Source organism: Xyrauchen texanus, chromosome 22 (assembly GCF_025860055.1).
Source record: "Xyrauchen texanus isolate HMW12.3.18 chromosome 22, RBS_HiC_50CHRs, whole genome shotgun sequence".
Lineage (NCBI taxonomy): Eukaryota > Metazoa > Chordata > Actinopteri > Cypriniformes > Catostomidae > Xyrauchen > Xyrauchen texanus.
This window is the reverse complement of record NC_068297.1, coordinates 27,107,674-27,134,585: the sequence shown is the minus strand read 5'-3', so window position 1 is coordinate 27,134,585 and position 26,912 is coordinate 27,107,674. Positions and strand designations below refer to the sequence as shown.

General features: G+C 39.4%; 1 protein-coding gene across 2 annotated transcripts in view; it reads right to left on the bottom strand.

Annotated features, from left to right (window-relative positions):
* The window catches only part of LOC127662509 (metastasis-associated protein MTA1-like), a 75,459-nt gene extending 51,462 nt beyond the window's left edge, over positions 1-23,997 (bottom strand). For both annotated transcript variants that reach the window (XM_052153713.1, XM_052153714.1), the window contains exon 1: positions 23,675-23,997. In XM_052153713.1, coding sequence (XP_052009673.1) covers positions 23,675-23,702 — 28 coding nt within the window. In that variant the 5' untranslated portion in view covers positions 23,703-23,997. The remainder of the gene's footprint in view (positions 1-23,674) is intronic.
* Positions 23,998-26,912: the final 2,915 nt, after the last annotated feature.

Here is a 26,912-nt window from a genome sequence, read left to right as displayed (position 1 = left end):
TATATATATATATATATATATATATATATATAACAGACAGATCTACACACAGATCAGTCACAACATTAAAACCACCTGCCTAATATTGTGTAGGTCCCCCTCGTGCCGCCAAAACAGCGCCAATCTGTATCTCAGTATAGCATTCTGAGATGATTTTCTTCTCATCACAATTGTACAGAGCAGTTATCGGAGTTACCGTAGACTTTGTCAGTTCAAAACAGCCTTGAAATTCTCTGTTGATCGCTCTCATAAACAAGGTATTTCGGTCCACATAACTGCCGCTCAATAGATGTTTTTTTTTTTTTTTGGCACCATTTGGAGTAAATTCTAGAGACTGCTGTTTGTTTATGTATTTATATTTTGATGCCATATCAGCAGCAATGGCTATATTCATGGCAAAGACAACAGTGTTCAAATAAAAAAAAAAAAATGACAATAGTTTGACAGATACAAAAACATTTATATAACAAATAAATAAATAAAAACAGTAGTAGTAGTAGTAATATCAATTATATAGTTTTTCAGTTTAGCATGTGATAAGAATTCTAAATGTTTTCCTGGAGAGACCTTTTAAAAAATATCCATCAATGTATTTTCTGAATAAAAGCATTTTCTAATATCATTTGAGACTGCTGTTTGTGAAAATCTCAGGTGATCATCAGTTGCAGAAATACTCAAACTTACTATCATGATCTTGAGGATGATCTAGTATTGTCTTGAAAAGTCTGTGAGGCAATATGTTCTTTGTGAAGAGTTTTAAGTGTATGCAAGCTTTCAAACAGATGTTATAGGACATCCATTTAATTTCACAGTGTTATTCTGTTATACAATTTACTACAACTGACAATATGTGAATGCATCGAACATACTCCTGAATCATGTCTCAGATGGCAGCCATGTGTATTCGACTATACATCTGTGCATATGTTTAAGACTAGGACTCAGAACCGACCGCACCTCTTTGCTGCTTTCTTTAATGAGTACAAGTTCTACCAGAGGCATACCGGGCCTGAGCAAAACCTGACATGGAGTCTAAGCCTCGGCAGAAATGGGAGGAGATTGGCAAGGAGCTTACAGAAGACCTGAAGGCATCACCGCTGTCTCTCACAGCTTTTGCCAACCCTCCTGCCATTTCCGTCTGACTGTGCCCACAGCTAATTATGTGCCCCCATTCCCCCCCCACCAATCAGCATGCGACACAGCCTGTGACATCGCAGTGCAGTCAAATTTCCTATGATCCAATCCATGCATGTTGCCGAGCCTTACCAAGACTGAGGGTGAGAGAAAGACAGACAAAGAGAACTTGAAAAAAGAGAGACAGACCAAATGAGAGAAAGTGTGTGAGAGAGACAGATAAAAAAAAAAGAGAGAGAGAGAGATATGCAACAAACAGGTCAACAGACAGTCACTAAAAAAACCTGACATTTCAGTGATGTGGAACAGTCTTTCAAACTAAACTAGGTAGATTGTTTGAATGGGAATTGTGAGAAATAAAGATTTTGGTTGCTTAAAACCATTCATTATTAATTTATTTTTGTACTTGGATTAAGCAGCACAAAATATTTCAAGCAAACTATACTAAACCATGTCTTATATAGTTTTATTTTTTTATACGTGTTGTACACCATGTTGTTTTATACAGTTTTTACACCCATGAGTTCAAGACTCATTGGAGTCTGATCCATTAATAAGAACCACCTCATAGGAGTAATCTGTTTGCAAATCAAACTATACTGGCTGCACGGCGTTTGATGTTACGTTCAGCCAGTGAGGACAAAATAATATAAAGTTGTATAATAATTTTTCATTGTATTATTTAGCTGTGTCTATTCTCAGTTACAACATAACTTATTTTGCAAGAGTGCTGTAGATTCAGCAAAGCAGGAAATGCTGTCATAAGCCCCTTTGGGTGGGATAGATTTGGGATGTGCACGAAGATCGTTATTCGGTTAACCCTCCGATGTGCCTGTATTTAAATTCATAATCACTGCACTGCATCTCACTTTCTCTTTTACCGTCTTGCCCTGGACTGCCACATTTTTTAGACACTATGTCAAGTTAAAAACAACTTAAATTTGTACAAGCGCATCTCGAGATACCTGCGTTCTGTTTCAAACATTGCGCTGCGTTTAGCTTTTTTACCGCAGGTGTCTGAAGAAGTTGAGGACTTAATGTGACACATGATTCCTGATTGTTTTTCACCTGGCAAAATTTCAGCGCTTGATGAACGGTAACGTATTATCCCATTTGCTATGGTGTTGAGAAAATAATTTTACAATTTAAATGCTAAACAATTTATTAATCAAAGCATCATGAAGAGGCTAATCAACTGCAGTGTAACTCCACATACATGAAAATACTAGTGCTTGCTGCCTCACGGACATATCAGGTTTAGTAATTACATTACCAGTACCTATTTTCCTTAAGTTACTAACAATATGTTGCAGGCAGACTTTAATCGGAGTGATTTATCATTATAGATCTATGTATTGTGCTTTTTAAGCTAATAACTCACCGTGGACTTTATTCCCTGCTACTTTTAGTAGTCTTTGATGCATATCCACTGCAATAAACGTTCTTTATTCCTGACGAAAAACTAAATAACCATTTGTGAACCCTTGCAGTAAACCAAATATAATAGTTAGAGTGTACTTTCCTAGTTTGAATGTCATAATTACCAGGGCTTCTCCATGATTTTAATGCAATGCAAATTGTTTATATCAGTCATTTTTCCTGACATTTTACAGACTGTGAGTTTCAGCAGCAGTGAAAGCATCTTTTAGCTTCTATAAAACACAATGTAAAATAACCCCATGTTATACTAATCCGGTGCATATTGATAAAAGGGTAAATGTTACACAGTCTCCAGTGCGAAATGCGTTCTCCGAGTATTTTTGGACTATTTTAGGTGTGGGGATATTCATGCAATATGAAAGCATCAATAAATTGCAAGCCACTTATTAAAGTGTTGGCTTATGGTAACATTAGGTAAGATTTATTCTGCAGTAGCTAGCCTATCCTAGCATCTGCATTTCCCAATAAATAAATGATGGAAGCACAACGATGGAAGCACGGTCAGACATTTATTGGGGCTGAAGGCAAAAATGCCACCAAAAATGACCCCAAAATTAAAACTGTATTAATGAATTCTTTCGAGTAACATCTAATGTAGCGCTATAATATTGTATTAGGCCTAGTTACATATATTATTGCATAAAATATGAGTTGATGTAATTTAATCGGTAAGAGGTAATAAAATCTCAATCTAAATATTCAGATTGAGACTTTATGTTGATGAATTGATTTATTCATGACAAAAGGATGACAGTGAATTTTTTTATGATCTAAAAAGCCCCAATAATGTAAAAGCAAATTACCTGAAAATCAAATCTAGGGGGCAAATATTGCCCCTTAATGAAAGTGAATTCATGATACTGAATGCAGACATTCAAGAACCATTATTGGAAAAGAACGTTATCGAATAAGAGCCGTTTCTCAAACACACACAAAAGAAACAGTTAAAAAATATATATAGAATTTGAGGGGGAAATAAAAAACAAGACACTCCATGCACATGCAGTCAGGCAGGACTTTAAATGTAGGCTGCCTATGTGCTACACTCAGAAGGAAGAGGTCGCCGTGCCCCAGCCACAGAGACCCAAGTCTGCTCAGGTACTCAAGAGTGCAGAGAGACCATTCAATTCCTGCCCAGGACCTGCGAGACATCCTGTAGAAGAGGAGGTCAGCGGCGCCATCTGCTGGAAAACTTTATCCATTCGACAAATATACGAACAAGCCAATCATGCCCCGATCACGCTGTCATGCCATGATCACGCTGACGGACAGCCAATCAAACCACAGCATTCGTCGGGTGACAGTGTGCAGAACTTTAGTTTCGTTTCGTTTATTATTGAGAGATGGTTTGTGTGTTGTTTTCTTCCTAATTCCTGCTGGAGTCGTGTGCGTCAATGACTAAAAGTAAGTGTTTATTTATCTTGTATATATTGCTGTTGTTGCTGCTGAGCAATACTAGCCTCTGAGTTGTTTATATAAGATAAAGTGATGCACGAGAGACCACGGCTCCAGATAAGCTGATTGTTCGTGTCTAAACCGAATATGTTTATTTGGAATTGTGTTATGTTAACCCGTTTAGGCCATTGTAGCATATTTCCGCCTAATAGAAATGTTAGTTTGATTACGTGTAGCCTATGATGAATCTGTCAAATGTACACTCAATGTATATTGATCTGTATTTGGTTCATGAAGCTAATAAGTTAAGGATGCACATTATTTATGTATATTGTGTTACAGTGCTTTGTACAGCTTTACATCTGTTATGTTATCTGGTAATTTACATGTGGTAATGTTATGTTATTCTAGACTCATTTTATTTACGTAATTTATTTCTTCTTTCCTTTGTTTAGACCACACACACACATATAGACGAGTTACCATCCATTCCAATGTAACCAGTGAACTTGATGGACATTAAAGTCATTTAAAATGGTTCCCTGTCTCTGTGTCCTTACCGACACACCATGGCGATGACCAAGCCTACCTAAGAACCAGTCCACCTTCAGTACAAAAAATTGGTCCTTCGAGCCGGATACAGGTCATTACCATGGCAACCCCAGTGTCGGCGATGTCAAAGTCTGCCCCTGCCTCATCCCGACGTCCACAAAGAGCGATTCAGAGGCCTGTTTACCTAGATGACTATGTGGTTGACTATGCTGAGAACCCATCAGGACAGGCTGTTAGACCTAAAGAGAAGGTAATGGTGACTTCAACCCCCATCTCCTCTCACCACCCATTCGGAACAGCTGAATCATCTGAGGACTTTATGCTGCAAATAATGGAAATTAACAAACAACAGAGCGAGACTGCTAGGCGCCAAACAGAGCTCTTGGAGAAAGTCCTGCTAAACAGCACTCCTCAAGCATCTGCTCACTCCTCACGAGCATCATCCCGACATCAGACACCTAGAGCCCAGATCCTGAAATCAGTGGAGAAGGGACAGTTGAAATCCGATGTTAGCCCTGGTAATGTCTGCTCAAACAGCTATCCTTGGCCGCAGCCTGTCAAACCCCAACCCCCTTTCTTTGAGGAGCTTTCGCAGGTATTGAAAAAAACACAAATCAGAGACACTCATTTCCAGTCACCACCTCCTGTGAGCAGAGAGAGTACCCTTTCGGCACACCAGTACGCCTCACCATGCTGCAGTTCTCTGTCAGATCCAACCAGAACCCGAGTGCACAACAGAGAAGAGCCCTGGATGAAACCATTGCCTCCTCACCCTGAACGGAGACCGAGCCAGACAACCCAGTTTCCTTTTTATCAAGTATCAGCCCCAGAGACCTTTCCAGTACATAGTCAGTTTGCTTCAGAGTCTGAGCCCATGCAAGAAACTGTGAACCCAGTTACAACATCTCAGCTTAGAGCTGACGCTGTACCCTACACTCCCCATCCCTTATTATCATACTGGGTTCCACCAACAGTAGAAGGCCCAACCTTTCCAGATTTCATTAAAGAAGACAGAGCCCAGTACGTGGCATTTAGGATGGCTCTGGACAACCTGCTTCATCCACAATTATCAGAGCATTATAAGTACTCAATCCTTCTTAAGCATGTGAAGGTGCCGAATGGTCACAGGTTAGTGTTAGCACATGCAGAGTCAGTCATGCCTTACACTAACGCCCTGCAAGCCCTGGACAGAAGGTATGGTCGTCCCTACCAGTTCGTACTGAAGGAAATAGAGATTTTGGAGAGCCTGCCGCCCATCCGTGCTGGTGACGAGCGGACATTCGACGACTTTTCCCTCAGAGTCCAAGCAATAGTCGGCATGCTCAAAGCCCTAAAGGGGGATGGGATTGAAAAACTGCACAGTGGGTCAAATGTGAAACGTCTTCTGAATCGTCTTCCTCGTTCACAACAAACTCAATTCAGGAGGCATTACCTCAAGAGAAACCCAGATAAGACTAAGTTCTCCCTCCTCGAGTTTGCAGATTGGCTGCAGCTGGAAGCTAACTGTATGGAATTTGACCCAACTGATGAGACAAGAGCCACAAAACGAGACCAAAGGGTAGCAATTCGGGGACAAAGCAAACATACCACCATACTTCATGGCGGGGAACAAAGACAAGGTATAGAAACAGTAACCAAACCCAAGGCAGTTCATCCCAAAGGACCCACCAAGCCCAAAGCCATCTGTCCATACTGCAGTGCAGAACATTACCTTAGCCAGTGTACCACATTCATAGCATTAACCAAAGAGCAAATGGTTGGCTGGATCAAAGACAATAAACGGTGCTGGAAATGTGCACGCTCCCACATGGCCAAAGACTGTGACCTAAAGAGGCCTTGCCACCTTTGCCAAGCCAAGCACCGCTCCATACTCCACGACATCAACCAAAGGAAGGATGAGGTTACCAGTGAGAGCAATAGCCTGTACAACTCCACCACAGAAACTTTATACTTGGACCAACCTCAATGTGGTGGGAAAGTGTTTCTGAAAGCCGTGAAGGTTACCATCCATCACCAGCACAAAACTTTAGACACATTTGCTGTGCTTGATGATGGCTCAGAGCGCACCATTTTGCTCGCCACAGCTGCACAACACCTCGGTTTAAAGGGCAGACCAGAGCAATTTAATTTACGGACAGTGCATCAAGACATCAGGACATTGCATGGTACTTCTGTGAATTTTAGCTTATCCACCCCAAGTAATCCAAGGGAAAAGTTCAACGTTCAAGGGGCCTTTACAGCAGATGAATTTGGGTTAGCAGAATACAACTACCCAGTGAATACCCTGCAGGAAAGGTACAGACACCTCAGAGGGATCTCAATACCACCTCTGGTCAAAGCTTGTCGGTTCAGATCATACTGAGCTCATAACCCCAATTGAGCCAGTGCGATTGGGCCCACCTGGGGGCCCAGCCGCTGTCAGAACTCGTCTCGACTGGACTTTGCAGGGCCCCTCCAAATATCTGCAGGATCAACTCTCAGTCTCACAGTGTCTGTTCACGTCTAATTGTTCACCATCTGCAGAACTGTTTCATCAAATTGAAAGGTTATGGCAGATGGACATCCTTCCTTATCGCAGTGAAAAGATGGTGATCAGGTTACAGCAAGACCAAGAAGCACTGAACATGCTAGAGACACAGACAGTGCGAGTGAAAGTGGATGGAGTTGAACGATACGCCACTCCACTTTTGAGAGTTAAAACAATGCCTCTATTACATGCTCCAAAGGATGCTGTGATGGGCCACCTCCACAACACTGAACGTCAGTTAGCTAAGGACCTGCCATTAGCTAACAAGTATCAAGAAGAGATCCAAAAACGGGAGAAAGCTGGTTACGCCACTAAAATACCACCTCAAAAGGCATCCCAGTCTACAGAATCATGGTATCTGCCACACCATATTGTGACCCACAATGGGAAACACAGAGTGGTATTCAACTGCTCGTACACCTTTAATGGGACAATTTAAACAAGCAGTTATTACCTGGACCTACGCTAGGCCCCTCTCTCCTTGGAGTGTTAATCCGCTTCAGAGAACATCGAGTAGCCATCAGTGGAGACATAAAGGGGATGTTCCACCAGATTCGCTTGCTCCCCAAAGACAAACCCCTTCTAAGGTTCTTGTGGCAGGACCTAAAGCCTGGGAATCCACCGGACGTGTACGAGTAGCAGGTCCTTCCATTTGGAACAACCTGTAGCCCCTGTTGTGCAACATTTGCAGTGCAGCGACACGTTTTCACCCATTGCCAGCAGGGTGATAAAATACGACAATCAGTTGAACGCTGTTTTTATGTTGACAACTGTCTACAGAGCACTGCATCCTCAGTTGAAGCCCGTGAGCTAATCGATGGATTAAGGTCCTTACTGGCTTCAGGTGGATTTGAAATCCGTCAGTGGGCGAGTAATGAGGCCTCAGTGATTAGCCATCTCCCCAAAGAGGCTAGATCGGAAAACACTGAGTTGTGGATTTCCCGCAGTCAATCAGACCCTCAAGAAATGACCCTGGGATTAAACTGGCATTGCGTACCAGACACCCTACATTACCGCCATCGTCCTCTATCCTACCATGAGGTAACAATGAGGAACATATACCGGGTCCTCGCCAGCCAGTACGACCCCTTGGGTTACATAATACCTTTCACTACCAGAGCCAAAATCCTAGTAAGACAATTGTGGGAGAAAGAACGAGAATGGGATGACCCCCTTCTTCCTTCTGAGCTGCTGCAGGCCTGGCAAAAAATGGGAATCAGAACTGGAACACCTACCACTAATCATTATACCCTGGTGTTATGTGTCAGCCACACTAAATGTCCCAGAGGTGGAACGAGAGCTTCACATCTTCTGCGACGCCTCTGAGGCAGCCTATGGGTCAGTAGCATACCTCCGTACTGAACACCAAGGTCGAGTTGAGCTGGCATTCATCCATGCCAGATCCAGAGTATCTCCAAAAAGGCAACAATCAATTCCTAGGCTTGAACTATGCGCCGCCCTCACTGGAGCACAGTTAGCCAAGCTACTCCATAACGAGCTCTCACTGGAAATCGGGAAAACATTTTTGTGGAGTGATTCAACAACAGTACTCACCTGGCTGAAATCGGAGTCCTGCAGATTTAAAGTTTTTGTAGGAACCAGAGTAACTGAGATACAGGAACTTACTGAAGGTCATTGTTGGTGCTATGTAGATTCAGAAAGGAACGCTGCAGATGACATTACATGGGGCAAAACCTTGCTTGAATTAACCCAACCCAATCGATGGTGTAAGGGACCTGACTTCCTCTACCTACCACCTGAATCATGGCCAGAAAGTCCTGCCATTGGACTGAATGAGGACCCTTCTGAGCTTCGTAAAGCAAAGTTTTGTGGCCTCACTGCGACTGATCCTGTAACACCACTGCCAGATGCGACTCAGTTCTCGACATTTGAGGAACTCCTGGAAGCTACCTCTAGATCCATGCATGAGGCGGCGGGAAAAACAGGTGACCCAGGATCACCAGAGTACCAGCAAGCTGAAACAAACCTATTAAGGAGAATCCAATTAGACAGTTTTCCAACAGAATATCAGGCTCTTACAACTGGTAAGCCAATCCCTTCATCTAGTCGTTTGCTCACATTGTCACCAGAGTTAGACAAAACTACTGCACTCATCCGCGTAGGAGGACGACTACGTCAAGCTACCCACTTAAGTTACAGTACTGTACATCCCATAGTCTTGAACCCAAAACACCCTATAACTCGCCTCCTCATTAAGCAATTCGACACCAAACTCTGTCATCCAGGTCCAGAAAGAGTATTCGCAGAAATGCGAAGATATTACTGGATACTCAGAGGGAGAGAAGCAATAAGGCACCATCAACATTCATGTGTCGAATGCCAAAGATGGAGAGCCAAACCTAATATACCAAAGATGGCAGAACTTCCTCCAGCCAGAGTCCGCTTACTGAAACCAGCCTTCTTTTCCACAGGGGTAGATTGTTTTGGCCCATTCCAGGTAAAACGAGGGAGGAGCAATGAAAAGAGGTGGGGGATCATTTTTAAGTGCATGACTACCCGCTGTGTCCACTTAGATCTACTGAGTAACATGGATACAGACTCCTTTCTGATGGCTCTTAGGCGTATGGTTGCTCGACGTGGAACTCCTTCTGAAATCCTGGCGGATCAAGGCACTAATTTTCGAGGGGGGCGATAAAGAGCTACAGACAACTTTCACTTCTATGAGCCCACATCTCAAAACCCAATTAGCGAAACAGAGAATACAGTTCCGGTACAACCCCCCAAACGCCCCACATTTCGGAGGTATGTGGGAGCGCGAGATCCGCTCAGTTAAGACTGCCCTACGTACCATAGTAGGGTCTCAGATCTTTACAGAGGAAGTCCTCCGAACATTCCTTATAGAGGTTGAGGCTATACTCAATGCAAAACCACTGGGGTATGTCTCTTCCGATGTAGCGGATCCAGATCCGGTGACCCCGAACTACCTGTTGATGGGGCAGCCAGATGCATCACTACCACAAGTGATTTACCCAGAATCTGAAATTCTTAGTCGGAAAAGATGGCGGCACTCACAAGTATTGGCAGATCAGTTTTGGACAAGTTTTATTAAGAATTACTTGCCCACCCTGCAACCACGTCAAAAATGGATGAGTGAATGCAGCAACCTCACACCTGGGACTGTTGTTATGGTAGTAGACCACCAACTTCCTCGTGCTATGTGGCCAGTCGGCAAGGTAATAACCACACACCCTGGATTGGATGGCCGAGTCCGCTCACGAAAGATCGAGGTAAAAACAAACACTACCATCGACCAGTGTCTCGTCTCATCACACTACCTGCCATTCCAGATAATGACCCTACAACAGACTAACAAAGAAAATGGAATGTACATTTGCTAAGCAAATGTAGGGGCGGCTGTAGAAGAGGAGGTCAGCGGCGCCATCTGCTGGAAAACTTTATCCATTCGACAAATATACGAACAAGCCAATCATGCCCCGATCACGCTGTCATGCCATGATCACGCTGACGGACAGCCAATCAAACCACAGCATTCGTCGGGTGACTGTGTGCAGAACTTTAGTTTCGTTTCGTTTATCATTGAGAGATGGTTTGTGTGTTGTTTTCTTCCTAATTCCTGCTGGAGTCGTGTGCGTCAATGACTAAAAGTAAATGTTTATTTATCTTGTATATATTGCTGTTGTTGCTGCTGAGCAATACTAGCCTCTGAGTTGTTTATATAAGATAAAGTGATGCACGAGAGACCAGTGGCTCCAGCATAAGCTGATTGTTCGTGTCTAAACCGAATATGTTTATTTGGAATTGTGTTATGTGAACCCGTTTAGGCCATTGTAGCATATTTCCGCCTAATAGAAATGTTAGTTTGATTACGTGTAGCCTATGATGAATCTGTCAAATGTACACTCAATGTATATTGATCTGTATTTGGTTCATGAAGCTAATAAGTTAAGGATGCACATTATTTATGTATATTGTGTTACAGTGCTTTGTACAGCTTTATATCTGTTATGTTATCTGGTAATTTACATGTGGTAATGTTATGTTATTCTAGACTCATTTTATTTACGTAATTTATTTCTTCTTTCCTTTGTTTAGACCACACACACACACATATAGACGAGTTACCATCCATTCCAATGTAACCAGTGAACTTGATGGACATTAAAGTCATTTAAAATGGTTCCCTGTCTCTGTGTCCTTACCGACACACCATGGCGATGACCAAGCCTACCTAAGAACCAGTCCACCTTCAGTACACATCCGTTTCTATGGCAATATCTGTTAAATCATGCTTATGTGCCAAAACACATACAGAGCATTAGTGCAGCTCTTAGGTTATATACACTTGTTCTTTTCCTCCAGCTCAAGGTTATACAATTACCTTTCTCTTTATTGTAAAACACAGTAAAACTAATTTGTAGACTATAGATGATGTTAAATGGATTGTGTGAACTCTGCGTGTCTCTGCAGTCACTGGGACAAGAGCTTGTTAAAAGTAATGAGAAGCTTCATGTCCTATGAAAATGTATTTTTACAAGTGTATTTGTGATATAACAAAATGAAAAAGTAGAGCAGGAGTTGCTTTCATTCATTAGCAATTGTTTGGCTCATGAAAAGTGGGTGTTCCGTACCACAAGCCAGTCCTGAACATGAGTTTGTAGTCAATTGTGGAGGAGTTCTACCCTAAACGTCACCCACTTTTGAGGAGGCTTTTGACCAGGACATGGAGGCTGAAGAACAAACTCACCCTCGAGAGCATCTCCAACGTATCCCAATCTTAACAATTATTTCCCAAGTCTTTATTTTCTATTAATGTAATCTTAATTACATTAACATGATCTATTAGTATTACCTACAACCATAGCCTGAAACAATGCCTAAATAGTTAAATGGCTATTATTGGATAACATTATTTTCCTAGTCCATAGCTGATGTAACCCGAAATGGAAAGCCACTTCAGAGGTGGAGCGAGTTAATACATTTTGAAAAGACACACTGGTTGTGCGTGTTCTAATAAGTATTCAATAACTCACAATATACCTGATATATGAATGCACACAACCTGAATGTCACCAGAGGTGACTAGATTTAAAATTTTTGGCACAATCAATTAACTTTTGGTCGCAGTCCGGAGCCCTGTGGATACAAATTTATCTTGGTTCATATAATAAAATATGGGCATTTGATTTCCTTTTCAGGCTTCAAAAATGTATGAATATTGCATTAAAACTATGAAATTTGACTGACGATTAACTGTCAAAAACAATTGTGATTATGATGATTAATTGTCTCTTTTAGGGCTTTCACGATTCATTGTCATATGTGCACGTGAGCATCATATTTTCATTTTTACATATTTAACTTATATAAATTAAATAATAAAATAGGGATATATGATTTCCTTAAGGCTTTAAAAACTCAGAATGACATGAAAAATAATTGAATAATAAAATATAAAAACAAATCTCTTTTTGGTCTACTTTAGTTTTGGTCAATTTTGCATTTGCACTGCAGTATATTTTATATTATAATTGTTCTAGAAAATTTTTTAAATATGTATTTATTTATATATTCTTTTTAGGGCTGTCAATCGATTAACATTTTTAATCGAAATAATTACATGGTGTCCCGATTAATTAATCGTGATTAATCGCATATACAAATATTTGCTGAGAAAGCCCCTCATATAACAATAATTCAATATATAATGATGAAATAAGTATACATTGTTAACTTCAAGTCAAGTCAAGTGGTTTTTATTTGTATAAATTTAAATATTAAACAATTATAATATATATATATTTTATAATTGTTTTATAATAAACAAATATTCAGATAATTAAAATGCATTACATTCTTGTAGCAGAAGAGTTAATCATTGATAAGACAATACAAAAAGCAGCTTTAGAATACAATGTATTGTTTACTACCATATTATTGATCATAAGTCAGTCATTGGCATACAGTTCACAGCAATCCATTACACAAGTGAATTTGTCAATCAGTTGGAGATTTATTGTGAGGGTTTGTTTAGGTTAAGTTATCAAATCTGTGAAAACCAAATAAAACGTCTTTATAAAGCAAAGAAAAACTAGTTAAAATAGAGGTACGTACAAACAAAAACTTTTAATCACAGCATTACAGAAGGAGCAAAGTGGATCTATTTCAGGGAGCATGTTTCTTAAATAAAGATTGACTGGGTAAAAATGGTGTAACAGTTTAAAGGACACATCCTTAACCTCGTTGGTAATTAAATATGTATGAGGTAAAGACCATACGACCTGCGTCAGACATGCTTTTGTTGCGTCTGGGGTATGTTGCGTCATAAAAATAAAATGTTTAGGTCACTGTGTCGAGTTAAATATAGTTTAATACTCAAATCTTTAAACACATTAAGATCCCTTAAAGATCGCATTTGCACTCAATCAAGTGTTTTGAACGCAAGAAATTGTTTTCTTCACTGTATAAACTGTGCATTGCTCACACAGCTGAAATTTCAATCACTGCCCTCTGCAGTAAACAGGTGGTACTACAAGCTTGAATTTCTCAGTTAAGCATTGCGATTTAAGTGCATACATTTTTTTAACGCGTTAATTTTTGTCAAATTAATCGCACGTTATTAACGCATTAAATCGACAGCCCTAATTCTTTTATATTATATTCAGCAGTAATAAAATATTTTTATTCTAATTTCTTCACTTTTACACGTTATTTTAATGCTCTTTGATTAAACCCACGAGCCCTTATTTCTCAAGAAGCAAAACCTTGGAGATTTCTTTTCATAATTTATCTTTTCATATTTATAAGGTTACCTTCCTTTGTGGCGAGACAGTCAGCAGCGTGGGAGACCAGGGTTTGGATCCTGCGCTAAAACGCAGAAGTGATCAAGTTCGCATAATCAGTGATGAGCGCGATTTGGAGGTTGCATTTTTCCCTCTAACATACAATTTTTACTTCACTGATGGTAAGGTTTTAGGTATGGGTTGAGTTTATATAATGATCATTCCTCTTCACTATTTTACAGCCTGTTCAGCTGAATAGAAATCGCTTTACAACTCACTTTTGGCACTCCTCAGTGGACATGACACTTGGAAATGGAGCTTACACGTCGCCATACGCCCAACAACACTTACTGCTTTGGCCACTAGAGCAGTCAGTGTTTTGCATTTCGGTAAGCACAGTCCGGTTTAAGCTACAGAAAAGTCAACCTACTCTTACCAATCTCACTGTAAGATCAGTCTGGGTTCAAACACTGTCAGGGCAAATAGCAGGAGTGCTCAAAACAAGCATTGAAAGGAAAACTATAGAATTATTTTGGAATGCAAAAGCAACCACCTACAGGAATTTTTAGTAGTTATGGATCACGGGACAAATCAATCAAAATGCAAATGACAAGCGACATTCGTGAGCGACTACCAATGTAAGTGAAGACAGTGTTACTCACGTGATCCATCTCCACGTAGGGTGATTGTGTGATACTGGAGTCAACAGGAGCGCAGGCAAGACGGTGGAGAAGTTATATGTTTCTGTGAGCGATTTCACTGTTCTATATAATTTGTCTGTAACCAAAACCATGGATATGGCCTAATAAAATAATGCGTGGAAAACATTGTCGGCATTGAGTTAGTTTGATTCAAATATTGATATAACGTTCATCTTATTTAATGATATGATGCTTTATCACTGCTGCAGGTTATATAAAACACTCTCCCCTGCAGAATGTGCATTTTTAGAGACAAAAGAACTGATTCCAATAGAATGATATCTTAGTTTTATCAGAAGTATCACTTGTGACATTGCCCACATTGGGCTTCAGCCACCCCTTGAATTCAGGGATAAACTCCCATTCTTTTCTAAAGTTTTGGGAGTATATTTTAAAGTGTGCCGTGTTAGCAATTTTTTTTTAATGTGTGTGTAATGTCAAGGCTCTATATTTGTATTATATGTATATAAGTTTAATAAAGATAATGAATATGTGTTTGAATAAAGTACAAATGTACAGACTCAAATTATCTGAATTCAGAGAGTTCAGAAACGGGAACTAAACCCCTGTGATAGTGAGAGATAAGACATCAAATAAAAAGGTCAAATTAAATTGTTTAGATTAAAACAAAGGAGGAGAAAACAATAAAGATTTGTGATTGGTCCTTAGCAATACTGTTTGCACATGCGCAGCTCATTCGCGTCTATGTCAGCTGTGTGCTGCTCCTCTCCGCCACTTACTGAACAGATTAGATTCAGAGAGAGCTGTGCTTGCGGCAGGAAAGCAAGACCTCACGCTAGCAGGGCAGCACTGGCGACTCTGTTCTATGTAAAGTAGCTAAGGTTTGTACAAAAAGTCGCTAGATTTGTCATTAGGTGCTTTTTGGAAATAATGTCGATAAAGGGATCTGAAAAGTCACTAAATTAAGCAACAAAGTTGCTAAGTTGTCAACACGGTCAGTTGACATAAGCAAGGACACTGACAGCTAACATCGTTAGCTAACGTTACCTAATGTTAGATTAGCGTTAATTATCAATGATAACTTCTATAGTAATGTTATCTGTTTGCCATCATACATTGAGAATTATAAAATTGTGTTTGGACTTGTGGTTAACTGCAGTAGATACTGTAACGTTGCAAATCACAATGTCAGAGATCTTTTATGTTATTATGAGAAGTGTAAAAATATTTTCGGTTCATTATGAAACTGTGGTGGGAAAGTGGCGGGCTGCACTCCACTGCTGAGGCACTGCTTGGCAACTGACAGCTTGCAATTTTCGCACCCCAGTTTACAAGTCAATTTTTTGCAGGACCTTTATACTAGACTCAATTCAGCAAGACCAACTTGAAGCAACTGCCCTTTTCCCCATTGTGAATGCACAATAATATGCATTGCAACAGTCTACCAAGCTATGGGCTACAGCTATTGTACGCAAAAGGAAAACCTCAAATCCATTTGCTTCAGAGCATCACACATATAAGTATACCAAGACCAACCACTGGATGAATATCTTCATGGAATGGACACATTTAAGAGATGGTGGAGCTTCACAGATATTGTATGCCTCCGCTCATTGTGTCCATTGGCTCGGGCTTCTCATCTCTAGCTCCACACTAAAACCTGGCCCATCGTAAACAAAGCCAAATTCAACCACAACAACACCAATCCTGTGGCTGCTCATGGTGGTCCGTTTTGACTTTTTCCCCCCTCTGATTTTCTTGGCACATTTATTCCAAGCTAGAGTCTAGGAAAAGCATCCCTTCTGGGAGAAGAAAAGAGAGCCAGAGAAAATCGGTTTGCTCAATGAGAGAGAATTCAGGCAGACTACCTTCTCCGTAATGTGGGAGGAAAAAGAGGAACGAACGCTAAGGCAGGCTTTGTTTCCCCCTTGCAGAGCACTGTATTAACCATTATGGCTCTGCATCCAAATTCAATGTCCTAAAGTTCACTAAATAGAAAATGCCTTAATTGGATATCCTGATTGGATTTCAATCTTCCTAGAGAATAAGCAATGGCTAAATATGGGAAGGTATCAGTGGTGCTTTAACTAGATTCAAATGGTAGTTTGACTACATAACTAGGGAGGAGTAAAACAAGGCTACATATTTTCAAAATAATATTCAGTGGTTTACCTGAATGAGAAGTTCATTCCCTTACAAAAGACGCAAAGTACACAGTATTACATTTGTGTCATTTGTTCAATTTTCAAATACTTCTGTGCTTTAAATCAAAGCTTGAAATCTTATGATTCACCTCAGAGCTAGTTGGTTTGGTTCATGGTTTTGAACTCATTTATGAGATCCCTATTTAAACATACAATGGGGAAGAATCTACTACAGAACCAAGAAAGTAGGAATAATTGCAGCCCAGAAATCTCCAAATAGGGGGTGATAAGGCAAAGCGGGTGGGGTGACTCCAGAAGGGCTTTGGGCCAACTTAAATTTCACTTCCACACACGGTTAGGGGCTCTGTATATCTTTGCTAGCGGTTTGGAGCTCCCACCCCTTTTTGGAGATTGGCCTGCATCTCCATTCTTCTCGAACCAAGGGCACTGTTGCACTCTAATAAAGCAGCTCTGCAACAAAAATATTAAAACATTTAACGACTAGTAGGCTTTTAAACAACTCATCAAACATTGTTACACAACCCTAACACAAAAGATTCAAATTTAAGCCATCAGTGTGGCTGCACTGTATGTTGGGTGCACAGCAGTGGCCTGAACATGTGTGCAATTGTGCAAAACTGGCTCTGTTCCAGTCTGAGGTAGTACACTGCATTTCTTTTGGCCCATGCTAGACCAGTGAGAGAGTAAGAAGTAGAGAGAGAGAGAGTGAAGAAGCTGTCGATATGTATCAGGTGATGCATTAGCCAGAGGTATGGAGGCCCATGGAGACTCTCTGCTAGATGGAGCGCCTGGAGCCATTCTCAGCCTCTGCAGCAGAGGATGTTGCAAACATTGGGAGGAGCATGTAACAGATATTTATGCAATAATCTTAGTCATGACAAAACACATTCACAAATCTTTGATGTCCACTGAGAGCCGTAGTCATGTACGGAATGGAATACTAGTTTACTGCTTACTTCATATAGATGGAACACTGGCTACTACTTCATACGTTAAATATTATGTGAAATATTTACTCATTAAAGGGATAGTTCACCAAAACATTTTTAATTCTCTCATCATTTACTCAACCGCATGCCATCCCAGATGTGCATGACTTTTTCTTATGCAGAATAAAAATATTTTTAAAAGAATATTTTAGCTCTGTAGGTACAGTGCTGTGAAAAAACTATTTGAATCCTTCCTGATTTCTGCTATTTTTGTGTATTTTTCATACTAAATTGTTTAAAATTCTTCAAACAAGATATAACCTAAAACAAAAGGCAACCAGAGAAAACACAAAATACAGTTTTCAAATATTCTAAAAGGTATGCACCAGCATTTTTTGTTTTGGCCGAAAGAGAAAACAAATGGCGAAAATATATGCCTCCCCGCCCCTCAGTGCTCAGATTTCACTCTCGATCGATCTGGCCATTATCACGGCACTACCAAGCCAAGGCCGATGTCAGCGGTGTGGAAATGCTTCAGCCATTCCCTACTATTTTTTTTTAGAAACTGTCATCTTTTGCACTACTGTGTACTGGTCGGCGCTGCACTGTCTCTCACTGTGCCTATTGTCCTGTTCTTTTTTGTAATTTATTGTACTGTCCCGTACTTTTTGCACATGCACTTTATATAGGTATGTTATTTAGTCTGTGTAGTCTCATGTGGTTCTGTGTTTGTCTAATGTTGTTTAATGTAGCACCATGGTCCTGGAGGAACGTGGTCTCGTTTAATTGTGTACTGTACTAACTGTATATGGTTGAATGACAATAAAAACCTTGACTTGACGCATACTACGCAGTCTGCGTAGGGCACCAACTCCCTAGGGGGGCACCATCTTAACCTAGGAGGGCACAAGAAAGTCCACGGGGTGCCCTTCCTCGCTCGCGCATTATACATTATTCAAGATCTCGAAAGCAGTTGCGGAACATGAACAAAGATCGCTTTCCATTGCTTTTGCAGATAGCACGCAGGTATTTATCTGCCCCAAGCACCAGCACAGAGAGAGAGAGAGAGAGACACTATTCAGTGCAGCATCTCATGTTCTTGATGAGAAGAGGACCATCTCTCCTGCCAGAAAGCTGAGCAACTTTTGTTCTTCAAAAGAAACCTGCCACTTGTACCTAAATAGAAAGCAGTCCAATTTGCTATATGTATAGCAATAACATTAAAATTAGTTTAGCCCTGCAAAACTTTGTTCTTCACTTGAGGCTACATCATTCGTTTACAGTTTGAGTTTGGTTTTAGTTCTATTACTGCTGTTTTGCACAATAATTTTATATTAAAATGAAAATACGTTTACATAAACAGAATAGAGGTCCTCTGCCATTCAGTGTTTTGTCTGTTGTTTTCATTAAAATGACTGAAGCATATTTAAACTTTTTGTATTTGCAAGATGCTAGCCTATAGCTGCGAAGTTCCTTACATTTGCATATCATTATAGTTATCTAGAAAGTTACATTATTTAGAGGATTGGTAAAAAAAAAAAAAAGGAAATCTGCTAAAATTGATTGTTAAAGAACTGAATAAAGAATAATATATTTAATATTGTTATAATATATTTTCAGTCCAATTTTGGTGTTACTTTAAATAAAAGTGTGATAATTGTATTGGTTTGTAGTTTTTCAATTCAGATTCATTATATTCATGAAATTAATTAAAAAGTATAATATTAGTACAATTATAAAATCAAATAAAACTATTTTAAAATAGGTATATAAAAAAATAAAAGGAGTAATTTTCGGTTTTCGGCCCAGAATTTTCATTTTGGTGCATCACTAGTATGTGTATGTATATATAACCCTATATATGCACACAAACACTGGCAGCCAAAAGTTTAGAATTATGTACAGAATTTCCTCTTATGGAAAGAAATGGGTACTTTTATTCACCTAAGTGGAATTCAGCTGGTTACAATGTATAGTCAGGACATTAATAACATAACAACTTACTTTTACAATTTGAAAACAATGTTCATAACTTCTTAAACTACGTCCAAGTGCTCTCATGAAAAAAAATCCTCCATGTGCAGCAATGACAGCTTTGCAGATCCTTGGCATTCTAGCTGTCAGTTTGTCCAGATGCTCAGGTGACATTTCACCCCACACTTCCTGTAGTCACGTAGATGTGACTGTCTTGTCAGGCAATTCTCACACACACCTTACAGTCTATCTGATCCCACAAAAACTCAATGGGTTTAAGATCCATAACACTCTTTTCCAATTACCTGTTGTCCAATGTCTGTGTTCCTTTGCCCACCCTAACCTTTTCTTTTTGTGTTTCTGTTTCAAAAGTGTATTTTTCTTTGCAATTTTTCCCATAAGGCCTGCAGCCCTGAGTCTTCTTTTTACTGTTGTACATGAAACTGGTGTTGAGCGGGTACAATTCAATGAAGCTGTCAGCTGAGGACATGTGAGGTGTCTATTTCTCAAACTAGAGAGTCTGATGTACTTATCCTCTTGTTTAGTTGTACATCTGGACTTCCACATCTCTTTCTGTCCTTGTTAGAACCAGTTGTCCTCTGTCTTTGAAGACTGTAGTGTACTTTAGAAGCAACAACTGCAACCAAATGCTTCCGATAACTGGAGATCAGTCTTTCCCAACGCTGTGGTGGAATTTTAGCCAACTATTCTTTGCTGATCTGCTTTAGTTCAGCCACATTGGAGGGTTTTCGAGCATGAACTGCCCATTTAAGGTCCTGCCACAGCATCTCAATCGGGGTTCAAGTCAGGACTTTGACTAGGTCACTGCAAAACTTAAATTTAGCTTCTTTTGAGCCATTCAGAGGTGGATTTACTCCTATGCTTTTGATCATTGTCTTGCTGTATAATCCAGTTGACCTCAAGCTTCAACTCACGGACTGATGACCGGATGTTCTCTTTTAGGATTTTCTGGTAGAGAGCAGAATTCATGTTTCCCTCAATTACTGAGAGTCGCCCTGGCCCTTAATCAGCAAGGCATCCCCACAACATCACACTAACACCAAAATGCTTGTCCATAGGTATGATGTTCTTTTTGTGGAACTTTGATTTACGCCAGATGTAACGGGATTCTTGTCTTCCAAAAAGTTACACTTTCAACTCATCAGTCCAAAGAACATTCTCCCAAAAGGTTTGAGGATCATCAAGGTATGTTTTGGCAAAATTCAGACAAGTATTAATGTTCTTCTGGGTTAGCAGTGATTTCCACCTTGTCACTCTTGGTAATGGCTCTAACTGTGGTTCTTTGGAGTCCCAGAGCCTTTAAAATAGCTTTTTAACCCTTACCAGACTGATGTATTTCAATTACCTTTTTCATCATCATTTCTGGAATTTCTTTCTTCCTTGGCTATAGTGACCCGGAAGGGTTCTTTTCACCCAGAAGGGTTCATTCTTTCGTCTTCCCGCCCCTTCCAGGTTATTTCTCAGATTTCACATAAATGATGATAAATCACGGGTCACCGTCATTGTTATCGTGTCTGCTCTATTAAGACACAGTTTACATGCAGCAGCTGTTGATGGATATTAACTTCTTTTTTTTTTTTACGAAGAAATCACCCAAATTCTGATTGCAAACTGTTTTGTTTTTATTCCAAAGTGCAGTCACTGTGACAGATATGAAGTATATGATCTAACGATGATCTTATATGATCAAGAGGAATGGGACCCGTCTCCACCAAGTGAGCTAATTTCTTTTGAAATTCCTCTGCCAGTTTGCCAGAAAGTAAATTAGTAGCCTACCATCTTACTTTTAGGAACGTGCTAGGTAAAGGTGAAGGAAAAGAGAAGAGAATTAATTTTAGAAGAGAGTAAGAAGAGTGATGCAAAGAGTTTGTCCAAGGGCAGAGCATTTGTTTGTAAACAATAAGGTCATCTATAGCATCAATCAGAAAAATTAACACTTTAACATACATCTACGTGATAAAAACTACCTAAAATGACAGAAACCATCTTTGAGAAAAAGTGCACCTTAAACAAATTTGATTTTTTAGTTTGGCTCATGTCACATCCGCTAACATGGAGGGGGTGGGGTTCATGACCTATACTGCAGCCAGCCACCAGGAGGTGATCGAGATGTCTTGTCTTCACGTTTGGGCAGCCGTCATGTTGTCCATCTAGTCTATGATGTTGCATGGTGGGATACAGAAGCATGCAAAGCGCAGTACAGTATGCAGCATGCTCTGCATTAAACTGTAGATTCTGGCAATGTGGGTATTCTATGCATGCAGAAAATGTGCATACTAGACTATATAAAAATGTTGAAATAGTAATAGTACTATATTTGAAACATTTCGATACACTAAAACTGTCCAAGTAGAGCAGAGAATGAAAAATCTGATGAATGTTGGGTAGACAAAGAGGAAAGTGCATTCAACTGAAACACGGCTGATTCACTCATAATGCGCTTGATGATGTGAAATCAGCTTTTGTTCACGTTAGACCAAGTTGCATCTTCATCAGCCCCCCTGCTTTGAGACGATAAACATCCCAAGCCAAATACACTCATTATTCCAATAATTACACATAGGACACTGTAAGCACACATTTCCCTCTCCCTAAATCAGCATACCCTAATGGATAATTGATACCAACAGGGGACCAGTGCCTTTGCACTTGCCTGTACACAGACTCAACAGAGCCAGATGTAATCACTTAAATAGGCACCTGAGCTTCAGCCATAATAGATAATGTAATCAGATATAATTGTGAATACCTTTTAAATTTGACCCACATATATTTGAGCAGCACTGTATTATTGGCATCTACGTGCTTTTATCAAGAGATACTACATTTCAGCACATCAGTATACATTTCAGTAAAAGGGATAGTTCACCCCAAAAAATTTAAATTTACTCACTTTCATGCTGTTATAAACACATATGACTTTCATGGGAGCTGACATGCTTGAAGTTATGCACTAACAGCTTCAGTTACCATCAGTGTCGGGTGTAATGTAATACCAAGTAATTAATTACTGTAATCAAGTCAGAGATTGCTCTTAATTTTTCAGTTATTTAATTAGTAACTTCGGATGTAATCGCGTTAAATACTGTATAGACTATATACAACAATTCTACATAAAACAATACTGAATTTAAAATAGAAATTTAACATCTAATATTAAAAATACATGTTTTCTAATCTAATGCTGCCCCCTTAAATTCGTTGGCCATTTCATGAATTATTTATTTGATTTTATATGATTTATCTGAAAGAATTAAAAGAACAATTTCATGTCTATCATTGTATTTTCATCTGGTCGTGGTTGATATAAGTTTTGGACAGTAATTAGTAATAAGGAATGCAATTACTTTTCAGACAGAGTAATTAGTACCGTAATCAACATACACTGTAGAAGATGTAATTAGTAGTTAGTAATTAATTACTTTTTAGAGTAACTTATCCAACACTGATTACCATTCGCTTTCATTGCATCTTTTTTCCCATGCAATGAAAATAATTGGTGACTGAAATTGTCAGTTCTGGATATTCTGCATAACATTTTTTTTTTTGTTTTATTTTGGGTGAGCTTTTCCTTTAATTTCATCCTCTGACACAAAGTATATAAACAGTGGGTCACAAACTTTCTCATATCCTTTCTTGCATTAATTAATCACGAGAAAGCCCAAATGCAAGACAAAGGTATGAGACTGCTTCATCTTACCCAGCAAAACAGAGCGTTTCTGACCCAACAGTGTCTAAAGTGAGATATGCTGCTCAAACTTTTACTTCACTTGATCAACCACGCCTCTTCTCTTTAGATTTCAGAGATACCAGCTTGTTACAAACGCTCAATGACACTCACACGCGCGACATCATGCTAACAGAAATTAATGTCGCGCGAGTTAATATTAAAAACACTCCCGCAATCCCGACACGAGTCTTTCTCTTCATTTCGCCCCTCACGAACGCCATCATCCTCCTCATCCTCTCACTGTAGTCCTACAGTACTTTAAAAAATAAAAGAGGAAGGACAAACCTAAAACTGCTAAGCCCTGACGCAAACGGCATGCACGAGAGCGACACAGATAAATGGACGTTGTTTTTTTTTTTTTTTTAAGAAACGTTTTTTTCTTACCTCCGACCCGGTACATGTTGGCTGCCATGACTGCCCCCGGTCCTGCCTGGCGTCTCCAGGTAGCGCTTTCTCTAGCTGCTGCTGCTGCCGCTGCCGCTGCCGCCGCCGCCGCTGCGTGTTGTGGTGCTGTGCGCTGGAAAATGGTGGATTGATCAATACGAAGCGAACCAGCGAAGGGATCTTAAAGAGACAGTGCACACATTTTATGAAGCCCCGTTCTACTGAGCGGAGTGAAAGATTCAGAATCACCCGCGTGTTTAGGAAAACACTCCCAAAAAAGCGGCTCTTTGCTCAGGAGGAGAGACTCAGGCCACAGGGCTGGTGAGGGCGAGAGAGGGAGGGGAAGAAGGGTTGTAGGGGCAGCATCATTCTCATGTCGCGTTTCCCCGCCTCTTTCAAATGGCCGGACCATTGCTGTACTACTCTTGACCCACTAGAGGCAAAACGAAACATATAAACAACTGTTGCTGATTGACTAAGTCTGAAAATAAATATATACACAGGTATGAAAGAAAAAGGGATTCCTCTTTATGCAGACTCCATTTGAGCAATACTAAAGGATAGGGTTGTCCTGAACTGGATGGATGGATGGAATGTCACCTCAGTCACCATTCATTTCCATTGCATTCTCTCTCTTTTTTCATACAATGAAAGCAAATGGTGACTAAAGCTAAATCCTTCTGCCTAAAATCTTCTTTTGTGTTCTTTAGAAGAAAGACAGTCATTCAGATTTGTAACAATATGAAGGTGAGGAAATGATGACCTATTTATGACTATTCTCAGTCCTCTGGTTTTATTATTTTCTGTTTGTGGGAATCTCTTTGTGAAATCTATTTAAATATGTATGCAACTGATTGGAAAAAACATATTAGGCATTGTTTGATGCATTTGTCTGTATGTTGACTACCCAAACCAATTTCTTGACTCTCATACTGTGACAAATAACTCAATATACAATGAAAAAGAAAATAAGAACTTGTTTAATTATGAACATATGCAATGCACTGAAAACACTAATAAGTTGATTGTACTCAACTGATTGCGTAAACACATTCCCTCCATTGAATTGAGTAATAATGTCTCCAAAACATGTGGAATTAAAGGGATAGTTTCCCATATTGAAAATTCTCTCATCATTTACTCATCCTTATGCCATCCCAGATGTGTATGACTTTCTATCTGCTCAACACATATTAAGATTTTTGAAGAATTTCTCAGCTCTTTTGGTCCATACAATGCAAGTGAATGGGTGCCAACATTTTTAAGCTCCAAAAATCACCTAAATCAGTATAAAAGTAATCAATAAGACTCAATATCTTATCTTACTAAATATCAATTGTTAAATCAATATTTGTAGAAGTGGCATGATATGTGTGGGTGAGAACAGATCACTTTCAGATTCTTCTTCATCATGCATATCGCCCCCTACTGAGCAGAGAGAAGAATTTCAAGCAAAAAATGGACTTATATATTAATCTATTTCTCACCCACACCTATCGTATCACTTTTGAAAATATGGCACTGGAGTCATATGGATTACTTTTATGTTGCCTTTTTATGTGCTTTTTGGAGCGTCAAAATTGTGGCACCCATTCACTTGCATTGTATACATTTTCAGAGCTGAAATATTCTTCTAAAAATCATAATTTGTGTTCTGCAGAAGAAAGAAAGTCATACAAATCTGTTATGGCAAGAGGATGAGTGAATGATGAGAATTTTTATTTTGGGATTAACTATCACCTTCAGTTTACTAAACTTGGTGTTCGTATATATTGTACTTAACTATTTATGTTAATTCTTTATGAACACCAAGTTAAGTGTAACTAGATGCATGTAGACTTATTTTGATAAAATGTTGTTGTTTCAACTTAATTTTAATTGAACAGACTCAAATTTAGGTTATAACTGTTTAAATATTAAAGATTATCACAGCATCAAATAAACTTATTTCTCCACAGAAATGCCTATATACCTGTACTTCAGTTGCACAGAGGGGACACAGATCACGTGTCACCACAAGAAACAACTATTTGCAACAAAACAACATAAATAATACTACAAAAGAGCTAAAATCCCCATGAATTCTTAACAACAACTATTTAAATGCTCCCTTATGTTCCCTTTCAAAAGGAAAGATAATTAAATAATTCAAGCCCAAGGCATTGTGGGTATTGCCCATAGCCTTAATTTTGTACTCAATAGTTTGAGATATGAACATTTAAAATCTTAAGTCTTACGATTTTAAGCAAAATAAGTTCAAAGAAATACAATTATAAATATAAAGTTCATGCTTCAATTGCTTGAAAAGATCACAATACACAGTCTACTCATGAAGGAGTTTTCAATGTAATGGTATGATGTTGCTTTGTTAATTTTTTTGCATTCTGTCTATACCAAGGACTAGACATACTAAATCTCCTAACAAGCAGCATTAGGCTTCACAGTTCTTGTAGTCTGTCTCTCACTCTTCCTCGCTGGCTGCTCTCGGCATCGTCCCAGCTGGCCCTCTCACAGGGCCCTTGCTCTAGCACAGCAGGCAACTGCTAGAGCAACAGAAGAAATCAATTAAGGTGTGTGGCCTGATCAAGCTCTGCCTTTTCTTGTGTTCCTTTATTACGGGCTCTAATTACAGCAAACACTGTCCTCAAATAATATAAACATTGGTGCAGTCCTCTTCCCTGAATGTCACAGTGAGCTTGGTTCATGTGAAGGTACTAACTGGTCTGCTTAATTCAATTCTCTGTACATGCACATGCACATGCACACACACAAACATACACATGCTGAAAGGAAAACAAATTATATTCCTTTCTCTCCTGGCATAGAACATTTATAATAGAACCTATAAGGGCCTTTTGTCAAAAGTGCAGTTAAGTGCAGAACGGCAGAATTCACTCAGAGACAGATGTACTTGTAAAAGGACTGCAAGATTTATTGGAATAATAGAAGAACAAAATGGACAAACAGTCTCATGCAAGATCAAAGTAATGAGAAGACTTTCTGATCATATTGTTAGTCACGCAGCACATAAATTAGTTTATGGACAGTTCATCAAATCTGCCACATTGTTACTTCTTATTTTGTATTCAATGAATAACATTCTTAACTATTCAGTATATTAATGCAAATGGAATACTATATTGCCTTATAGGGTGCAGTGAAACATACTATGCAGCAATTTGGTTACACTGTTTAATCCTCAGAGACCCAAGCATTGACATTTATAATGCTTTTTATG